This window comes from Rhinopithecus bieti, unplaced genomic scaffold (assembly GCF_001698545.2).
Source record: "Rhinopithecus bieti isolate Rb0 unplaced genomic scaffold, ASM169854v2 scaffold_574, whole genome shotgun sequence".
In the NCBI taxonomy this organism is placed as follows: Eukaryota; Metazoa; Chordata; class Mammalia; order Primates; family Cercopithecidae; genus Rhinopithecus; species Rhinopithecus bieti.
In genome coordinates, this window is record NW_016803605.1 from 5,489,879 (window position 1) to 5,504,862 (window position 14,984).

At 56.3% G+C, this 14,984-nt stretch overlaps 4 protein-coding genes across 12 annotated transcripts in view; 2 read left to right on the forward strand and 2 right to left on the reverse strand.

Moving 5' to 3' along the window:
* Positions 1-168, forward strand: part of PITPNM2 (phosphatidylinositol transfer protein membrane associated 2) — a 124,292-nt gene extending 124,124 nt beyond the window's left edge. The window contains 1 exon segment of the mRNA XM_017888987.1: positions 15-168. Coding sequence (XP_017744476.1) covers positions 15-168 — 154 coding nt within the window.
* Positions 7-2,181, reverse strand: ARL6IP4 (ARF like GTPase 6 interacting protein 4). Its single transcript, XM_017890165.1, is given in 6 exon segments — positions 7-417; positions 495-779; positions 1,076-1,228; positions 1,611-1,804; positions 1,836-2,121; positions 2,124-2,181. Coding segments are annotated over 6 exon segments (1,197 nt in total). The 3' UTR covers positions 7-196.
* Positions 2,182-2,629: 448 nt separating this feature from the next.
* Positions 2,630-8,296, reverse strand: OGFOD2 (2-oxoglutarate and iron dependent oxygenase domain containing 2). Of its 3 annotated transcripts, none has more exons than XM_017890160.1 (7): positions 7,879-8,296; positions 7,136-7,192; positions 5,955-6,068; positions 5,753-5,852; positions 4,102-4,229; positions 3,667-3,924; positions 2,630-3,594 (listed from the first exon to the last, which is right to left on the reverse strand). In XM_017890160.1, the coding sequence occupies exons 5-7, from the start codon at positions 4,138-4,140 to the stop codon at positions 3,331-3,333; spliced, it is 561 nt and encodes a 186-aa protein (XP_017745649.1). In that variant the 5' UTR covers positions 4,141-4,229; positions 5,753-5,852; positions 5,955-6,068; positions 7,136-7,192; positions 7,879-8,296; the 3' UTR covers positions 2,630-3,330. The 3 variants fall into 3 exon arrangements, with proteins under 3 accessions (XP_017745649.1, XP_017745639.1, XP_017745643.1); XM_017890150.1 differs by lacking the exon at positions 7,879-8,296 and adding an exon at positions 7,616-7,788; XM_017890154.1 differs by lacking the exons at positions 5,955-6,068; positions 7,879-8,296 and adding an exon at positions 7,616-7,773 and having other exon boundaries at positions 3,227-3,594.
* Positions 8,297-8,399: 103 nt separating this feature from the next.
* The window catches only part of ABCB9 (ATP binding cassette subfamily B member 9), a 47,821-nt gene continuing 41,236 nt past the window's right edge, over positions 8,400-14,984 (forward strand). For 2 of the 7 annotated variants that reach the window (XM_017890095.1, XM_017890143.1), the window contains exons 1-3: positions 8,400-8,491; positions 13,940-14,017; positions 14,203-14,416. The gene's annotated coding sequence lies outside the window, so the exon portion shown is untranslated. Of the gene's footprint in view, positions 8,492-13,753; positions 13,780-13,939; positions 14,018-14,202; positions 14,417-14,984 lie in introns of all 7 variants that reach the window. The other 5 variants (XM_017890102.1, XM_017890119.1, XM_017890109.1 and 2 more) reach the window with 5 other exon arrangements.

Genomic DNA, 14,984 nt, shown 5'->3' on the forward strand with positions numbered 1-14,984 from the left:
CTCCTGCCCCGCAGCCTTGAGTGGGCAGACCCTGGGCCCTCACCCACTCTCCCTGATGAAGGCAGCCGAGCTGGGCTCCACCTTGCCAGCCTCAGCCCCGTCAACAACAGCCCTTTGAAAAGCCTCCTCCAGGCCCTTCAAGCCCCTACAACTGCTTACTCCAAGTGATGGTATTTTTGCCCACATTTGGCCTTCTTCAGGCAGCAGCACCCCCGCCCGGCCCCGCTCCTCCCGAGAGCACACATCTTCGGCCAACACTCCCAGACCCTGCGGTGTAAGTCAGGCCGAGGGCGCCCCACCTGGTGCGCCCTGTCTCGGGGTCCACCACCTTGCGGATTATGCTCTGCCGGGCATCCCACTCCTCCTTGGTCATGGGCTTCATGGCCTGGATTCGGGACTTCTGCTCATCCGTCAGGACTGGAAGGGAAGATGGAGGTGGTGGCCAGGCCTTGGGAAGGGACCTTCTCCCTCTCAGGTGCTGCGCGGCACAGTACCTGGGCCATCCTCTTCCTCCCCAGCTGATCGGTGCCACTGGTCCAGCGAGGGGCCCGGCAGAGCCTCCACCTGCTGTGCTTCCAGCTTCTCCTTGCCCTTCTTCTTCAGCTTCTTCCTCTTCTTTTTTTTCTTCCTCTTCTTGTCCTTGTACTTCCCCCGCTTCTTCCGGCCATCACTGGAGAAAGAGGAGGAGGACGAGGAGGAAGAAGAGGAGCTAGAAGAACTGGAAGAGGAGGAGGAAGAGCTGGATCGTGGTCTCCTCCGGGCCTTGTGCTTGCTTCTCTCTGTGATGCAGGGAGAAGGTGAGGCTAGAATGCCAGGAGGGGAAGAGGTAAACCTTCGTCCCCTACTCTGGCCTGGGGCAGGCACAGGCCATCTACAGGGTGAGCGCCTCCTGCCGGGCTTTCCACAACAGAGATGGAGCTTCCCGGAGGAGCCCCTTCCCGGCTCCCGCGGCGCCTGGCCCTCACATCTCAGGCCCGGATGCACAGAGGCATGACTGAGCGTCCCCGACTGCTGCCCGCCCCGACCTCCCCGGGAAGTGGCTGCGCCTCCTCTCCCCGATGCCTGTGGTCCTCACCCTCCGCCCCGAGGGCCGTGCTGGCCTTGCGACCTTGGGATGCGGAGGCGTCCTTCCTGCTCTTCTTCTTTCTCTTTTCCGACCCCCGTCCCCGGGACCGGCTGCGACTCCTCGAGCGCTTGCGGGAGCCGACGTGAGCCATGGCGCCGCGGGCTGGCGACGGGGAGGACGCGCTTGAGCCGAAGCCCCCCAAGCCGGCTACGGGCGGGCTCCAAGGGCGGCTCTAGCGGGGTTGGGGCCTCGCGACGCCCAGTACCCGTCACCGCCCCGGGAAAATAAGCGACCCTCACCCACCCCCAAAGCTGGGGACTCCGGCTTCTCAGGCCTACTCCAGTCCCCGCAGCGGCGCCTACTAAGGGCCCGCCCCCGCCCGGAGGCCCCACGCCCGCGCACCCGGCTCGGAGCTCCTGGGAACCGGCCGCAGTCCGCCGCGAGTGGCGTCTGGGGCGCTTTCCCGCGCTCTCCTACCCTCCAGCCCCGCGCCCTCCGCGGCCTTGCCGCCTCAAGGGGTCCCGTGGGGTTGTTCCGTTCCCACCTTGACCGCCCTGCGGGCTGGACAGCCCGCCCCACGCCTTCTCGAGAGGAAGCGGCGGCGAGAAGGCTTCCGGCCGGGGCGCTGCGCTGGAGGCTGTCCGGCCGGGAAGCGCGGCGCCGCTGCCTTTCGTTCTGACGCCCCAGGTTCCGCCTTGGGCGCGCCCACCTCCCGCAGAGGCAAGGAGGGGCGCCGGGGCGAGGCCGTGACCTGCAGCCTGGCGCCAGCCCTCGAGCTCCGCAGCCCCTCAGGCCTGTGTCTGCCGAAGCTGCGCCCGCTTCCAAGGCTGCCCTTTCGGCGCGCTCCCGCAGCACCCACGCCCCCAGTGCCCTGGGAAGAAGGCGACCCTCGCACGCGCCGCCCTCCTCCCCGGCTGGTCCTGTCTTCTCCGTACGACTGTGAGCTCCAGAGTGAGACGCCCGGGTCTTTTCGACGAGCCCACCCAGTGACTCAGAGGTCGCAAACTCGTGTCGGTAAGGACCAGAGAGATCTGGGCAGTGAGCGCGGACATGGACCCAGGCCCATCCGGAGGGAAGCCAGGATTCTGCTCCAGCTGATCCGTGCAACGGGGCATGGGGCTGGTGGCCCCACCTTCCCAGGGAGACCGAACTCAAGACTGCAATATGGAAGCCCCTGATTTTCAAATGTGTAACCCAAATCGTGGCTGTGAGCTTCATCCGATCTCAGGCCCCAAGTGGCAACTCTTCCACAANACGAGCCCACCCAGTGACTCAGAGGTCGCAAACTCGTGTCGGTAAGGACCAGAGAGATCTGGGCAGTGAGCGCGGACATGGACCCAGGCCCATCCGGAGGGAAGCCAGGATTCTGCTCCAGCTGATCCGTGCAACGGGGGCATGGGGCTGGTGGCCCCACCTTCCCAGGGAGACCGAACTCAAGACTGCAATATGGAAGCCCCCTGATTTTCAAATGTGTAACCCAAATCGTGGCTGTGAGCTTCATCCGATCTCAGGCCCCCAAGTGGCAACTCTTCCACAATAATGACAGCCGCAAACACAAAGGGCTCTTGCAAAGCACTTTATATAGATACATCAGCGTATTTGACTCTCAAAACAGCTCTAGGAAGTAGGTGCTAAATGAGGAAACCAAGGCACCAAAAAGCGAAGGCTCATCCAAAGCCACACAGCTGGAAGTGGCAGAAACAGAATGGGAACCCAGGCAGCCTGGTTCCTGGCCCTGCCATTCACCCCTCTGCCATCTAGAAGATGCTACTGGTGGCCCACCCGAGTCACTGGGGGTGATGCCTGCTGCTGAGGGTTCACATCTGTGCTGTCTCTGGAAGCTTCCCTTGGCTATTGGAAGGTACCCTGCCCTGGAGATAAGTGTATGGGAAGTTACTCACCCTTCTCTGGCCTCCTCATCTGGGAGCCACCAACCGATGGTGTGGGCACACCGTGGTACTGTGGGCTCTGCCTGGAGCTCTTTGCGGGCCCTGCTGAGGCTGGACTTCCTCTGAAGCCACCTCCTTGCCCAGCTGCTCCCTCCCCTCCCCTGCTTCCCTAACGCCCTTGCCAAAGCCTCATTCCAGACTCTGCTTCCGACAAACCTGAACTAAGGCAGCCTGTTTACCCAGAGGATGACCCAGAAGCTGGCACAGCCTCGAGCCAAGAAATGCGGTAGGCTGCAGGGAATTTATTTCTGCCCCCAGCCCAAGGTGACGGAGCCCTCACCTGCCCTGCCACCCCCACACTAGGCCCAAGCAGCCTCAGGTGAGCGCACACACATCCACCGTGGTTGGCTCCTCTCGGGTGAAGCCATCACTGAAGCCCTCATCATCCACCAGGTCGGGCTCACAGCGGCACATGGGACAGAGGCGGTTGCGCACAGCAGAGGCTCGGAGCCAGACGACGAGGTTCCAACGCTCACCAGTGCCCAAGGGCCGGGCCCCATGCAGCTGGCCGCCACGGTGGAGAACACCCTGGCCCACCACGTGCTCCACCTCCAGGGGCTCCGTCAGGACTGCAGGTGCCTGCAGATGGTACGGCTCAGGCCTGGGCACTCACAGCTGCCCCAGATCCTGCCGCGTGGGTTGCACACTCACCTGGAAGAGGCCCCCAAAATACAGGGCGCCCCCTGTGAAGACCTTGCCCAAGGCCACATTGAGGGTGAGCTCAGCATTATCATAGTGGCAGCCCAGCTCGAGGTCCTGGCCCGGTGCATATTTGACCACAAAGGCCCGGTGGCTGTCGAGCTGGCCCCCGCCACAGTCAGGGTACAGCAGGGCCATCACTGGCTGCAGGAAGCGCTCCCGCAGTGGTGTCATCAGCGGCTCGTCCAACCCGAGCTCGTGCAGCAGCACCTGGGAGGGGATTCCTGGGGTCAGCAAGGAAACTAGGGGGCTGCAACCCTGGGGTTCCACTCCGCCGTGATCCCACTGTGACCTTTCGCAGCCCAGGCAGGCAGCCCATCTGCAGCACCTCCAACACTGCCTCCTGACCTCAGCCACCCCCTCTGCCACAGGCCAGGCCTCACCCACCCCGTAGTTGTTCATGGTGTTGGGCCTCCCCTTAGGCATGTCCGACTGCTCGAAGTGCTCCAGCTCTTCCAGCAGGGCCTGGCAGAAGGGTGCTGTGAACACAGGCACCCGGTAGATGCGCTTCTCCTCTGTGGAAGGAGGGATGGTCTGTTGGCCTGAATGTGGCTGTGGGCTGGCCAAGCCTGGGCTTCAGTCTTCCCATGAACCGTGTGAGTCTGGGCATGTCTGTTCACTCCCCCAAGCCTCAGTTGCATCGCCTGTGCCATGGGGATAAGGCCCTCGCTTTTCAGGGCTGTTGTGATGACTAAATGAAGTAACATGAGGAGCAGGGGAGGCTGATTCCCATGCCCCCCAACTTATGCCAGGAACCTTCCTCAGACTCCACAAGTGTCCACAGGGCTGGCCCTGGGAGCTCCCATATGGGTCCTGAGGCCCATAGAGGGAAAGGAAGTAGCCCAGCGACACCCAGCAGGCCAGTGATGGCCAAGCTGGGATCACAGAGCCAACTTCAGGCTCTCTCTGCACCTCCTTTCACCTGATGAGCCACCGAGGTCTGTACCCCAACTCAGAAGTGGCTCTGGGAGCCTCTGTCCCCCAGCAGGAAGGCCAGGAGGGGCTGTTCTTTCTTGCTGGGCCCTGGAGGGAGAAGAAGCCAGGCTGAGAATGGAAACCTAAACATTTATTGGCAGATGCACCAGTGCCCAGGGGTGCAGGGCTAGTGTGCCCCTGATGGGGCCACCTCGCAGCTGGGGCCCTGTCCCAGCCAACAGCCTCAGCACAATCTCAGCTGCCGGGGAGTGGAAGGCAATGAGGAGAGCACCCCCAGGCTGGGAGGAGGGGAGTTCCTTCTACCCATGCCCCCTAACAAAGCACAGCCTCCATGAGGGGAAACATCTGTCTCCCACAGGAACCCCTAGCCCAGGCTATCAGTGCCAGTAAGAATAGGAAACACTTTCCAAACACTAGGCACGGGCCTGTGTCAGGCACTCTATGTAGATTAACTCACTTGATCATCACGGTGCCTTAAGAGGGGATTACTGTTTCTCCCATTTTACAGATGACGAAACTGAGTCACAGAGGTTAAACAATATGCAAACCTCCCTTGCCCAGCATTTCCTGCTGGGTTTAGCCAATAAGTGAGCCCAGCAAGAAATCCAAAGGTAAGAGGAAAAATGGGGCATTTTTTGCCCTACTTGGAGTTTGGCATGGCTGCAGGCCTCTGCCCAGAGCCACAACTCCAGGTGGTAACTGCTCTCTCCTGTTGCCAGCCCTGGGGGCGGGGCTTTGCCATTCCTTACTGGTCCCTTTACCCTGCCCACACCTGTCTCAATGGTCCTTTTAAGATCTTGGATCAGCCTTGTTTGAGTGTGCCAGCTGTCCCACACGACACAAATACCTACTATTTGCTGGATGAAGGCACAAAGGAAGGTGTGAAGGAAAGAATGAAGATACCAGCTCATGGCAGGTACTGAATGAATGAATGAATGCAGATGTCCTGTTCCTGGCAGGCTGGTCCCACTGACCCTTCCAGCTCCTGCTGCTTTGGTTTTTGGAGGCAGAGATGGTGGCTGGAGGGACCCCAGTATCCCACACCCAGGTTTCCCAGGCTGCCATCCCCTGGTCCTGCCAGGTCTCAGGGCTAGAACCTCACCCGATACTGTCTCCAGCCGCTGGAGAAGGCCCTTGAGGTCTGCGCCCGGGGACACACTGTACTCAGCCACAGCCAGAAACTCGGGGGCCAGAGCTGCATCCTAGGGGCAGAACACACCAGCTGTGGGGCAGGCAGCCCCTCAGCCCTGAATGCTACCTCCTCTTTCCAGTACCGGCCTTCAAGCACTCTTGCTGGCTGGTACCTGCAGTGAGTCGTAGACCTCAGGCCGTGCCGGGTGGTAGGAACTCGCGATGAGGGCTTTCCTAGCCGCTGACTCTGGCCCCAGCCGCTGCCGCCGCTCCACCTCCTGCTCAAGCTGGGGTGGCACAAGGCCGTTACCAGGTGGGGCCTCCCATCCTCCTGAGGCCACTGTACAGGTGAAGAAACTGAAGCCCAGGAACGCCAGACAGGGCCCAGGCTGGAAGCCAAGTCTAGCCTACACTCCTGAATCTATCTATGTCAATTGCAAGTTCCAGACTGCTAGCTGAAAGGGACTTCTAGAAGGAGACCCGTCCTGTTTCAGACTGCCGAACCTGAGCCTAGCTGGGATGAGAACCCCTAAATGTACCTCAACCATCTGGGCCCACACAGGGGAGGGAGACAGTCATGGCCAGGTCCTGTGTTCCAGAGGTTGCTGAGGACTCTCCTGGGAAGCTTCCCACCACTGACTCCAGGGGAAGGAGGAGGAGGGAGTGGGTCAGCAACCCTGGCAACAGCCTGCGGGTTATGTGGGAAGGTGTGAAGAGCCCAGGGGCCTGGGATCTCATCTGCTCCTGCTGTAAAAGCTTGGGCAAGTGGCCAGGCGCTGGCTCACGCCTGTAATCCCAGCACTTTGGGAGGCCGAGGAGGGTGGATCACGAGGTCAGGAGATCGAGACCATCCTGGCTAACATGGTGAAACTCCGTCTCTACTAAAAAATACAAAAAATTAGCAGGGCTTGGTGGTGGGCACCTGTAGTCCCCACTACTACGGAGCCCGAGGCAGGAGAATGGCGTGAACCCGGGAGGCGGAGCTTGCAGTGAACCGAGATCGCGCCACTGCACTCCAGCCTGGGCGACAGAGCAAGACTCCATGTCCAAAAAAAAAAAAAAAAGCTTGGGCAAGTGATCCTTCTTTAGGCCTCAGCTTCTCAATCCAAAATGAAGGTGGTGCTTGTGCTTATCTCCCAGAGGTGTTAAGAACGGCATGACTAGGCAACTCAGCATTTCCCCTTCTCTCTCCTGGTGCCAAGACCCAGGTGTGGAGGGGTGAGTGGGGGGCAGGAAGGAGGAAAGTGAGGGCCTAAGTGATCCTTCAGGGATCAGGGACTGAGGCTAGGGGACCCCTCAAGCTGCGGACACAAATCTAACAAGGAGGAGCTGTGCAGGGGCAGGGGACTGGTACCTCTGCTAACAGCTGCTGGAAGTCCTTGGCGCTAACACAGCCTCGGCTGCGCAGGATCTGGGAGCAGAAAGAACACTGAGCATTACTGTATGCCCTTAGGAAGTCCCTTCACTCTCTAAGCCTCAGTTTCCCCTGCTTAAAATGGGGAGAGGAGCCCCGACCTCAAAGGATCATGGAGAGGATGAACTGCGGAACCTTGTCAAGCTGAGGGCAGGGCTCCGGGCTGGTGTTGCTATGAGGTGGCAAGCTGAGCCCGGCCCTGTCCTAGGCACTCTACATGCGTATTCATTCCTTCCTCACAACCTCACAGAGAGATACTATTACCCCTTTACGGTGAGAAAACAGGCACAGAGACGCCGTCATTCTTGTATTTGAGGATGCGGTGCGCGCCGTGCGCAAAGCAAACGACCTTGGGGACGAACTACCCTCCTCCACTGCCCCTCTGCCCACTGCTCCGTAGAGACAACAGCGGCCACTCACCGGGCCGTAGTCCCGGCGCAGCTGCTGCTCACTACGGAAGCGCACGTGCAGCCCATAGCGCGCCACGTACAAGTTATCCGTGTAGAAGCAGGCGCAGCTGCAGAAGCGCCGCGGAGCCGCCACCGTCGCCATAGTGAAGCGTCCACCGCCCTGCCCGCTTGCACAGGCGCACTTCCGGCTACGCCCCCAACCGCGGGAGGTGCGGAACCAGCGGCCAAGGGGCCGCTCTAAGTTCCCAAGGGCGGAAAAGGACGAAGACGCACCTCGCCAGGAAATGGTCTGCGGAGAAAGATGCTTCTGGGACGGGTTGGGACCGGCGGCCCGCTCGTTCAGCCTCTCAATTTTCCCACCATGAGGCAGGGACTAATGACTCCACTTTACAGACAGCTGAACTGGGTCGCGCCTTCACAGAACGGGGAGAGGGAGGGACTCGGAGCCCCAAGGTCTTTGACTTAAACGTCGGTCCCTCTTCTGCTCGGAGCTTGTGGAGAACCGGCCGAGCCCACGGGGAAGGCTGAGGACAGTTTAAAGAGCTGGGAGGTCCTACTAGTTCCCGCCGCTGCTTCAATCATCCAGACCTGTGCGTTTGAGTTTGGATTCGGCATCTACCCCGGGTCCCTACCTGGCGCTTTCGGTCCCTCCGCCACAGTCTCTTGGAGTACCTCAGATTGCCCCAGTGAGTGTCTTCGCTAAAACGTTCCGCCTCGCGTTACTTCCGGTGGCGTTCCCAACGGACGCGGGAGGGCGGGGTCAGGTGTGGGAGGGCGACGGGGCGTGGTCTCAACGCGGCCAACAAATGACAAGTCCTGCAGACCCAGCCTCTTCCGTCCCCGGACCTTTGCTCGGTGATCTGCCAGCATTAAACCTTTGAGCTAGGTATTATTATATCGCGGTGTTACAGATGGGGAAACTGAGACCCAGAGAGGCACAGGGACCCGCCGCAGGTCACACATCCAGTAAGGGACAAATATGGCATTTGAACCCAACAGCCTGCCCTCTGAGTTCCCCAGTTCACCACCACAGGGCTTCTGGGAGTGCTGGGAGTATGTGAGATTTGGGGTTTTCTCGTGCAGAGCTGCCCGGCCCGAGAAGGTATTTAAAGTTTTACAGTCGTCTTGATTGCCCAGTGATAGCGAGAGGCCCTGCTACCTAGGAAAGTATCCATTTCCCCTGCTCAATGTTCATTACCCGCCTAACTGCCCTTCTTCCCCAGGAGGCCCAGAGCAGGTCGGCTCCCCAGCCAGCCACCAGGCAGGCCTGGCACATGCAGTACCCCACCCCATCCTCACCCCCTCTCCCTTTGCAGCAGTTTGCAAGATGAGCGTGTACTATTTATCAGTTTATTTATTTACTTATTTATTTTTTGAGATGGAATTTCACCCAGGCTGGAGTGCAGTAGCGCTATCTCTGCTCACTGCAACCTCTGCCTCCCGGATTCAAGCAATTTTCCTGCCTCAGCCTCGCTGAGTAGCTGGGATTATAGGCTCGCGCCACCACGCCCAGCTAATTTTTTTGTTTTTTGTTTGTTTGTTTGTTTGTTTGTTTTGAGACGGGGTCTTACTCTGTCGCCCTGGCTGGAGTGCAGTGGCGCGATCTCGGCTCACTACAAGCTCCGCCTCCCGGGTTCACACCATTCTCCGGGACTACAGGAGCCTGCCACCACGCCCGGCTAATTTTTTTTTTTTTTTTTTTTTTTTTTGTATTTTTGGTAGAGAAAGGGTTTCACCGTGTTAGCCAGGATGGTCTAATCTCCTGACCTCGTGATCCGGCCGCCTCGGCCTCGGCCTCCCAAAGTTCTTGTATTTTAGTAGAAACAGGATTTCGCCATGTTGGCCAGGCTGGTCTGGAACTGAGACCACAGCGCCCGGCCTGCTAATCAGTTTAGATTGGCCCTCTCCATGGACCCCCTCTCCCTTCCAGACACTCTGGGCTCAGTCACCACAGGGAGCAGCAGCGAGAAGAATATTTATCAGAAAGTACTGAATCAACGTGTGCTGCCAGCCAGCACTGACATATATCTTTGCGGACTGCTTAAGGTGTTATTATCCCCATTTTACAGATAAGGAAACTGAGGCTCAGTGGTACAGGAACCTGTCTAGAGTCATAAACCTAGTGAATAGCAGAACCAGAATTAGAACGCTCTGGAATTAGAGTATTCTGATTCCAGAGTGGTATGTATATGTGTATGTGAATGTATGTACATGAATGTGTAATCAAATGTATATGTTTGATATGTGTATATATACACATACTTTAAAAATTGACATAGAGGCCAGGCATGGTGGCTCACGCCTGTGATCTGAGCACTTTGGGAGGCTGAGGCCAGCAGATCACCTGAGGTCAGGAGTTCGAGACCAGCCTGGCCAACATGGTGAAACTTCATCTCTACTAAAAATAAAAAAATTAGCCAGGCATGGTGGCGTGTCCCTGTAATTCCTGCTACTCGGGAGGCTGAGGCAGGAGAGTCACTGGAGCCTAGGAGATGGAGGTTGCAGTGAGCTGAGATCACACCACTGCCCTCCAGCCTGGGTGACAGAGTGAGACTCTATCTCAAAAAAATAAATAAATTAGCCGGGCATGGTGGCAGGCTTCTGTAATCCCAGCTGATTGGGAGGCTGAGGCAGGAGAATCACTTGACCCTGGAAGGCGGAGGTTGCAGTGAGCTGAGTTCATGCCATTGCACTCCAGCCTGGGAGACAGAGTGAGACTGCATCGCAAAAGTAATAATAATAAAGCTTCTATAAACATCTGTGGACAGGTGTTTCTGTACACGTAAATGTTTACTTCCTCTGGGTAAATATCACGGAGTGTGATTGCTTGATCATGTAGTAAGAATATAGTTAGTTTTATTTAAAAAAAACCTGCCAAACTGCCTTCCTCCCTAGCTGTACTGTTTTACATCCCCCGCAGTCTTGAATGAGGGTTCTTGTTGCTCTTCATCGTTGACAGAGTTTGGTGTTGTCAGTGCTCCAGATCTCAGCTATTCTAGGATGTGTATATTGATACCACATTGCTGTTTTAATTTGCATTTCCTTGATGGCATATGGCATGGAGTGTTTTTTCTTTCTTTTTTTCTTTTTTTTTTTTTTTTGAGACAGGGTCTGTTGCCCAGGCTGGAGTTCAGTGGTATGAACACAGCTCACTGCAGCCTCAACATCCCAGGTTCAAGCAATCCTCCCACCTCAGCCTCCTGAGTAGCTGGGACTACAGGCATGTGCCACCATAGCCAGCTAATTTTTTAAATTGTTTGTAGCAACTGGGTCTCCCAAAGTGCTGGAATTACAGGCATAAGCCAATTGCCTGGCCTTCTTTTTGTAATAATAGCTTTTTTGAGATATACTTTCCATACCATACAATTCACCAAATTAAAGTGTACAATTCAAGAGTTTTTAGTATGTTCACAGAGTTGTGCAACCATCACCACAATCAACTTTTAGAACATTCCTCACCCAGAAAGACACTGTATCCATTAGCAGTCACTCACACAATGGTTCTTAGTCCAAGTTTACCAGAGCCAGTCTGTGTGACTAGGCTGGGGATTCAGTGGGACCACTCAAGCCACTTGGCTGCCACATAGCAGGGAGCAGGGGTGGAAAGGACGCTGGGAAGGCAGTGACCAGTGCCCCACTCACCTGTGCCTCACCTGTTTCACCCTCCCCTTGTCACAAGGCTGACAGCCTCCTGCAGTGCACCTGGCATTGCAACTTACCTTCCCCGCCTCACCAAGCTCTCACTCTAAGATTGTTTCAAGTGCAAGGAGAGTGGGCCAGATATGTAAAAGGGATGCAGTGGCCAGGATTTGAGAAGCCCATCCTTGGCAGAGGTGACAAGCTATGCAAAGGTACAGAGAGGCCAGGTGCGGTGGCTGATGCTTGTAATCCCAGCACCGTAGGAGGCCAAGGCGGGTGGATCACCTGAGGTCAGGAGTTCGAGACCAGCCTGGTCAACAGGGCAAAACCCTGTCTCTACTAAAAGTACAAAAGTCAGCCGGGCGTGTTGGTGCGTACCTGTAATCCCAGCTACTCAGGAGGCTGAGGTGAGAAGATTGCTTGAACCTGGGAGGCGGAGGCTGCAGTGAGCCTGGATGTTAGAGCGAGACTCCATAAAAAAAAAAAAAAAAAAAAGGTACAGAGGAATGGGAGACTGGAGAGCTTGCAAACTTGATCACTGGAAAGCAACATCCATGTGAAGAAATGGCATGTGATGAGGCCGACTTGTTTCTGTCCGTTTCACATTTCTGACAGCTTCTGTTGATTTTTGCTATACTATGCTAATAGTTACCTAAAGGTTCAGTCATCCCATCTCTCCTGAAAATAATCCTTGTTTTCCTTTACTAAAAGTTTATCACATGCCAGGGGCTGCCCTCACTGGCCTTGTCACATTTTACCTTTAACTGATGCAGTCGATATCTTTATTACCCCATTTCTCTGATGAGAAAACAGGCTCATATAGGCAAAGTCACCTCTTTAAGGTCACGCAGCATAAATGACAGAGCCCAGCTCTGAGCGACTCCTGCTTTTTGGACAGTCCATCCAAAACATCGTCTTCAAGTACAATTAGATATTTGCCTTTGTTGTTGCACAAATAGTAACATGGTTCAACTTTATTCTCTCCTTGGTTTTTACTCAATACATTTAGGAGGTCATTCCATACCTTTATGTAACTCTATATCTTCTATTTTTTTTTTTCCTGCTACAGAGTATTCTGTTGAACAGGTGTTCTCTAATTATTTGGTCAGTTCCCTATGGAAGGGTATTTAGGTTATTTCCAGACTTTTGCTCCTGTAGTAACTACCTTTAAGCTAGTACTTTAGCTCCCCTGCACAGGTGTATCTGTAGAGGAAATGCCTTCTGGGTTAAAAAAAAAACATAGTGTTGTAAGTTCTGAACAAATTCCCCTCCAAAGAAGCTGTCCCACCAAATAGCAGAGGACATTGCCAATTCAGAGAGTGCTCTACAAAGCCTCTGTTCGGGGCTGGGCATGTGTGGCTCACGCCTCTAATCCCAGCACTTTGGGAGGACGAGGAGGGCAGATCACTTGAGGTCAGGAGTTTGAGACCAGCCCGGCCAACATGACTAAACCCCATCTCTACTAAAAATACAAAAATTAGCCAGGTGTGGTGGCAGACACATGTAATCCCAGCTACTCGGGAAGCTGAGGCAGGAGAATCACTTGAAGCTGGGAGGCGGAGGCTGCAGTGAGCTGAGAACTTGCCACTGCACTCCATTCTGGAGTCTCTGTCTCAGGAAAAAGAGCCTCTGATCGGAGGATCCGGGGATGTGGGCAGTTCTCGCCTCACCTGCTGTCCCTCTGGGCCGTAAGCCCACTCCCCACTTCCTATGGTTCAGGACCCATGGGCCCTTTTCTGGTCCTTAAGTGGCCAAGTTGGTTCCCACCTCAGAGCCTTTGAACTTTCAGGCCTTAGCATAGGATGTTCTTCCCTCCCTGTGACTCACGCCTTCTCACCGTTCACTTACACAGTTTTATTTATTTATTTATTTATTATTTATTTATTTATTTATTTATTTTTTGAGACGGATTCTCGCTCTGTAGCCCAGGCTGGAGTGCAGTGGCGCGATCTCTGCTCGCTGCAAGCTCCCTCGCCTCCTGGGTCCATGCCATTCTCCTGCCTCAGCCTACCGAGAAGCTGGGACTACAGGTGCCTGCCACCACGCCCGGCTAATTTTTTTGTATTTTTAGTAGAGACGGGGTTTCACCGTGTTAGCCAGGATGGTCTTGATCTCCTATCCTCGTGATCCACCCGCCTCAGCTTCCCAAAGTGCTGGGATTACAGGCGTGAGCCACCATGCCCAGCCAGTTTTATTTATTTTACTGCACCCAGTACCTGAATGGTCTTATGCACTTACTTGCTGATGTTCTGTCCCCTTCACGCCATGAAGGCTGGAAGTTTTCTGTCTTTTCATACACAGCTGTGTTCCCAGCACCTGGCAGTCGCTGAGGACATATCGCTGCCTCCCCTCTCCAATGCCCCGGATCCCCGATCTTGTACTAATTTTCTCCGTAAAATGTACTCCCTTCCAATATATCTCATTTGCTTATATATGTTGTCTGACACCCTCACTAGAATGTCAGCTCCAGAAGGGCCAGGATCTTGTTTTGTTAATTGTTTAATTTCAGGTGCTTAAAAGGCCATATGGCATGCGGTAGGCACTGGATAAATATCTGTTGGGTGAATAAATGAAAGAATGAGTGAATGAATGAGGACCATAACCCACCCTCCTGGACTGGCTAGCTGTCCCTCCAGGCAAAAAGACCAGTTAAAAAGCAGACCTCCTTCAGGTGAAACCATTTCCGTCCCCTCAGGATGGGCCTGTGGCTCCAGGTGAGGAGCGCGCAGTGTGGAGGGCCTGGCTGGTCAGATGTGGGAGGAGTTTGCCACAGGTGAGCAGGTGGCCAGCTTTGGCCCCGCGCCCAGGAGGCCCCGCCCCACCCGGAGGCTTCGCCAGCCCCCTCCCCGGGAGCCCCGCCCCGTCCAGAAGAGCCCGCCCACTCCTCATGAGGCCCCGCCCCTCCCGAGAGGCCCCGCCGGTCCCTGTCCCAGGATCCCCGCCCCCTCCGTCCCTTAGGCCCCGCCCCGTCCGTCAGCCGGTCTCAGCGCACGCCAGGCTCAGCTCCGACCTTGCAGCGGCGCAGCGCGGGCAGGAGGCGGGGAGGAGCAGCGGGAAGAGCGGAGCGAGCACCGCGTCCGGCGCAGTCTCCAATGAGCAGCGCGGAACCTGCACCACAGACCCGATCCTGCTGCGCGCCCCCTCCCACGGCTCACCTGGTGCCAGGTAACAGGTAAGGGCCAGACACCCTGGACCCCTGGTTTTGGGACCTTTCCAGGCCAGGGCGCCAGGCCAGGCACGGGTTGAGGGGCGTCTGGGCACCCCTGCCTCGGTGGAAGTAGGCATCTCGGTTGAAGGTGGGAGTCTCCCTGGAGCCCTGCCGGCGCCCGCAGCCGCAGCTCCCAGCCCCCATCCCTGCAGCATCCTTTACGCGCCCGCAGGGCGAATGTTGCCATTTTTTTTAACCCCCCAGGCGCCTCTGCCTTTTGGAAAATGTGGGAGGTGTAGGAGGATCCTGGGATGGCTGTCATTCCCCCAGGACGGGGCTGGCGCGTCTTCTGAGGGCTCCTACTGTTCATGTCGGGCTTCCCAGGAATCCTGAGCACCAAAGCTTTGGCAGAAGCCTGGGGATATGGCCTGTGCCTGCTGACCTGGGCAAAGCCCTTTCCTCAGTCTCCCCAGCAGGCCAATGGGCTGCCGCTGCTCCCCACCATCCACCCTGGCAGTGAGGCCTGCAGGTTCCCAGGGGAGCCTCCTTTATTTCTGGGCCTCTGTAAAAAAAAAAAAAAAAAAAAAAAAAA

What these genes read in the sequence shown, in the direction of transcription:
- OGFOD2 (XM_017890150.1), bottom strand. Translation starts at nt 7,747, where the DNA reads ATGGCGACGGTGGCGGCTCCGCGGCGCTTCTGCAGCTGCGCCTGCTTC. An exon ending in TGCGCCGGGACTACGGCCCG is followed by an intron (nt 7,193 to 7,615) that starts GTGAGTGGCCGC and finishes TTCTGCTCCCAG; the next exon opens with ATCCTGCGCAGCCGAGGCTG. An exon ending in AGGTCTACGACTCACTGCAG is followed by an intron (nt 5,853 to 5,954) that starts GTACCAGCCAGC and finishes TTCTGCCCCTAG; the next exon opens with GATGCAGCTCTGGCCCCCGA.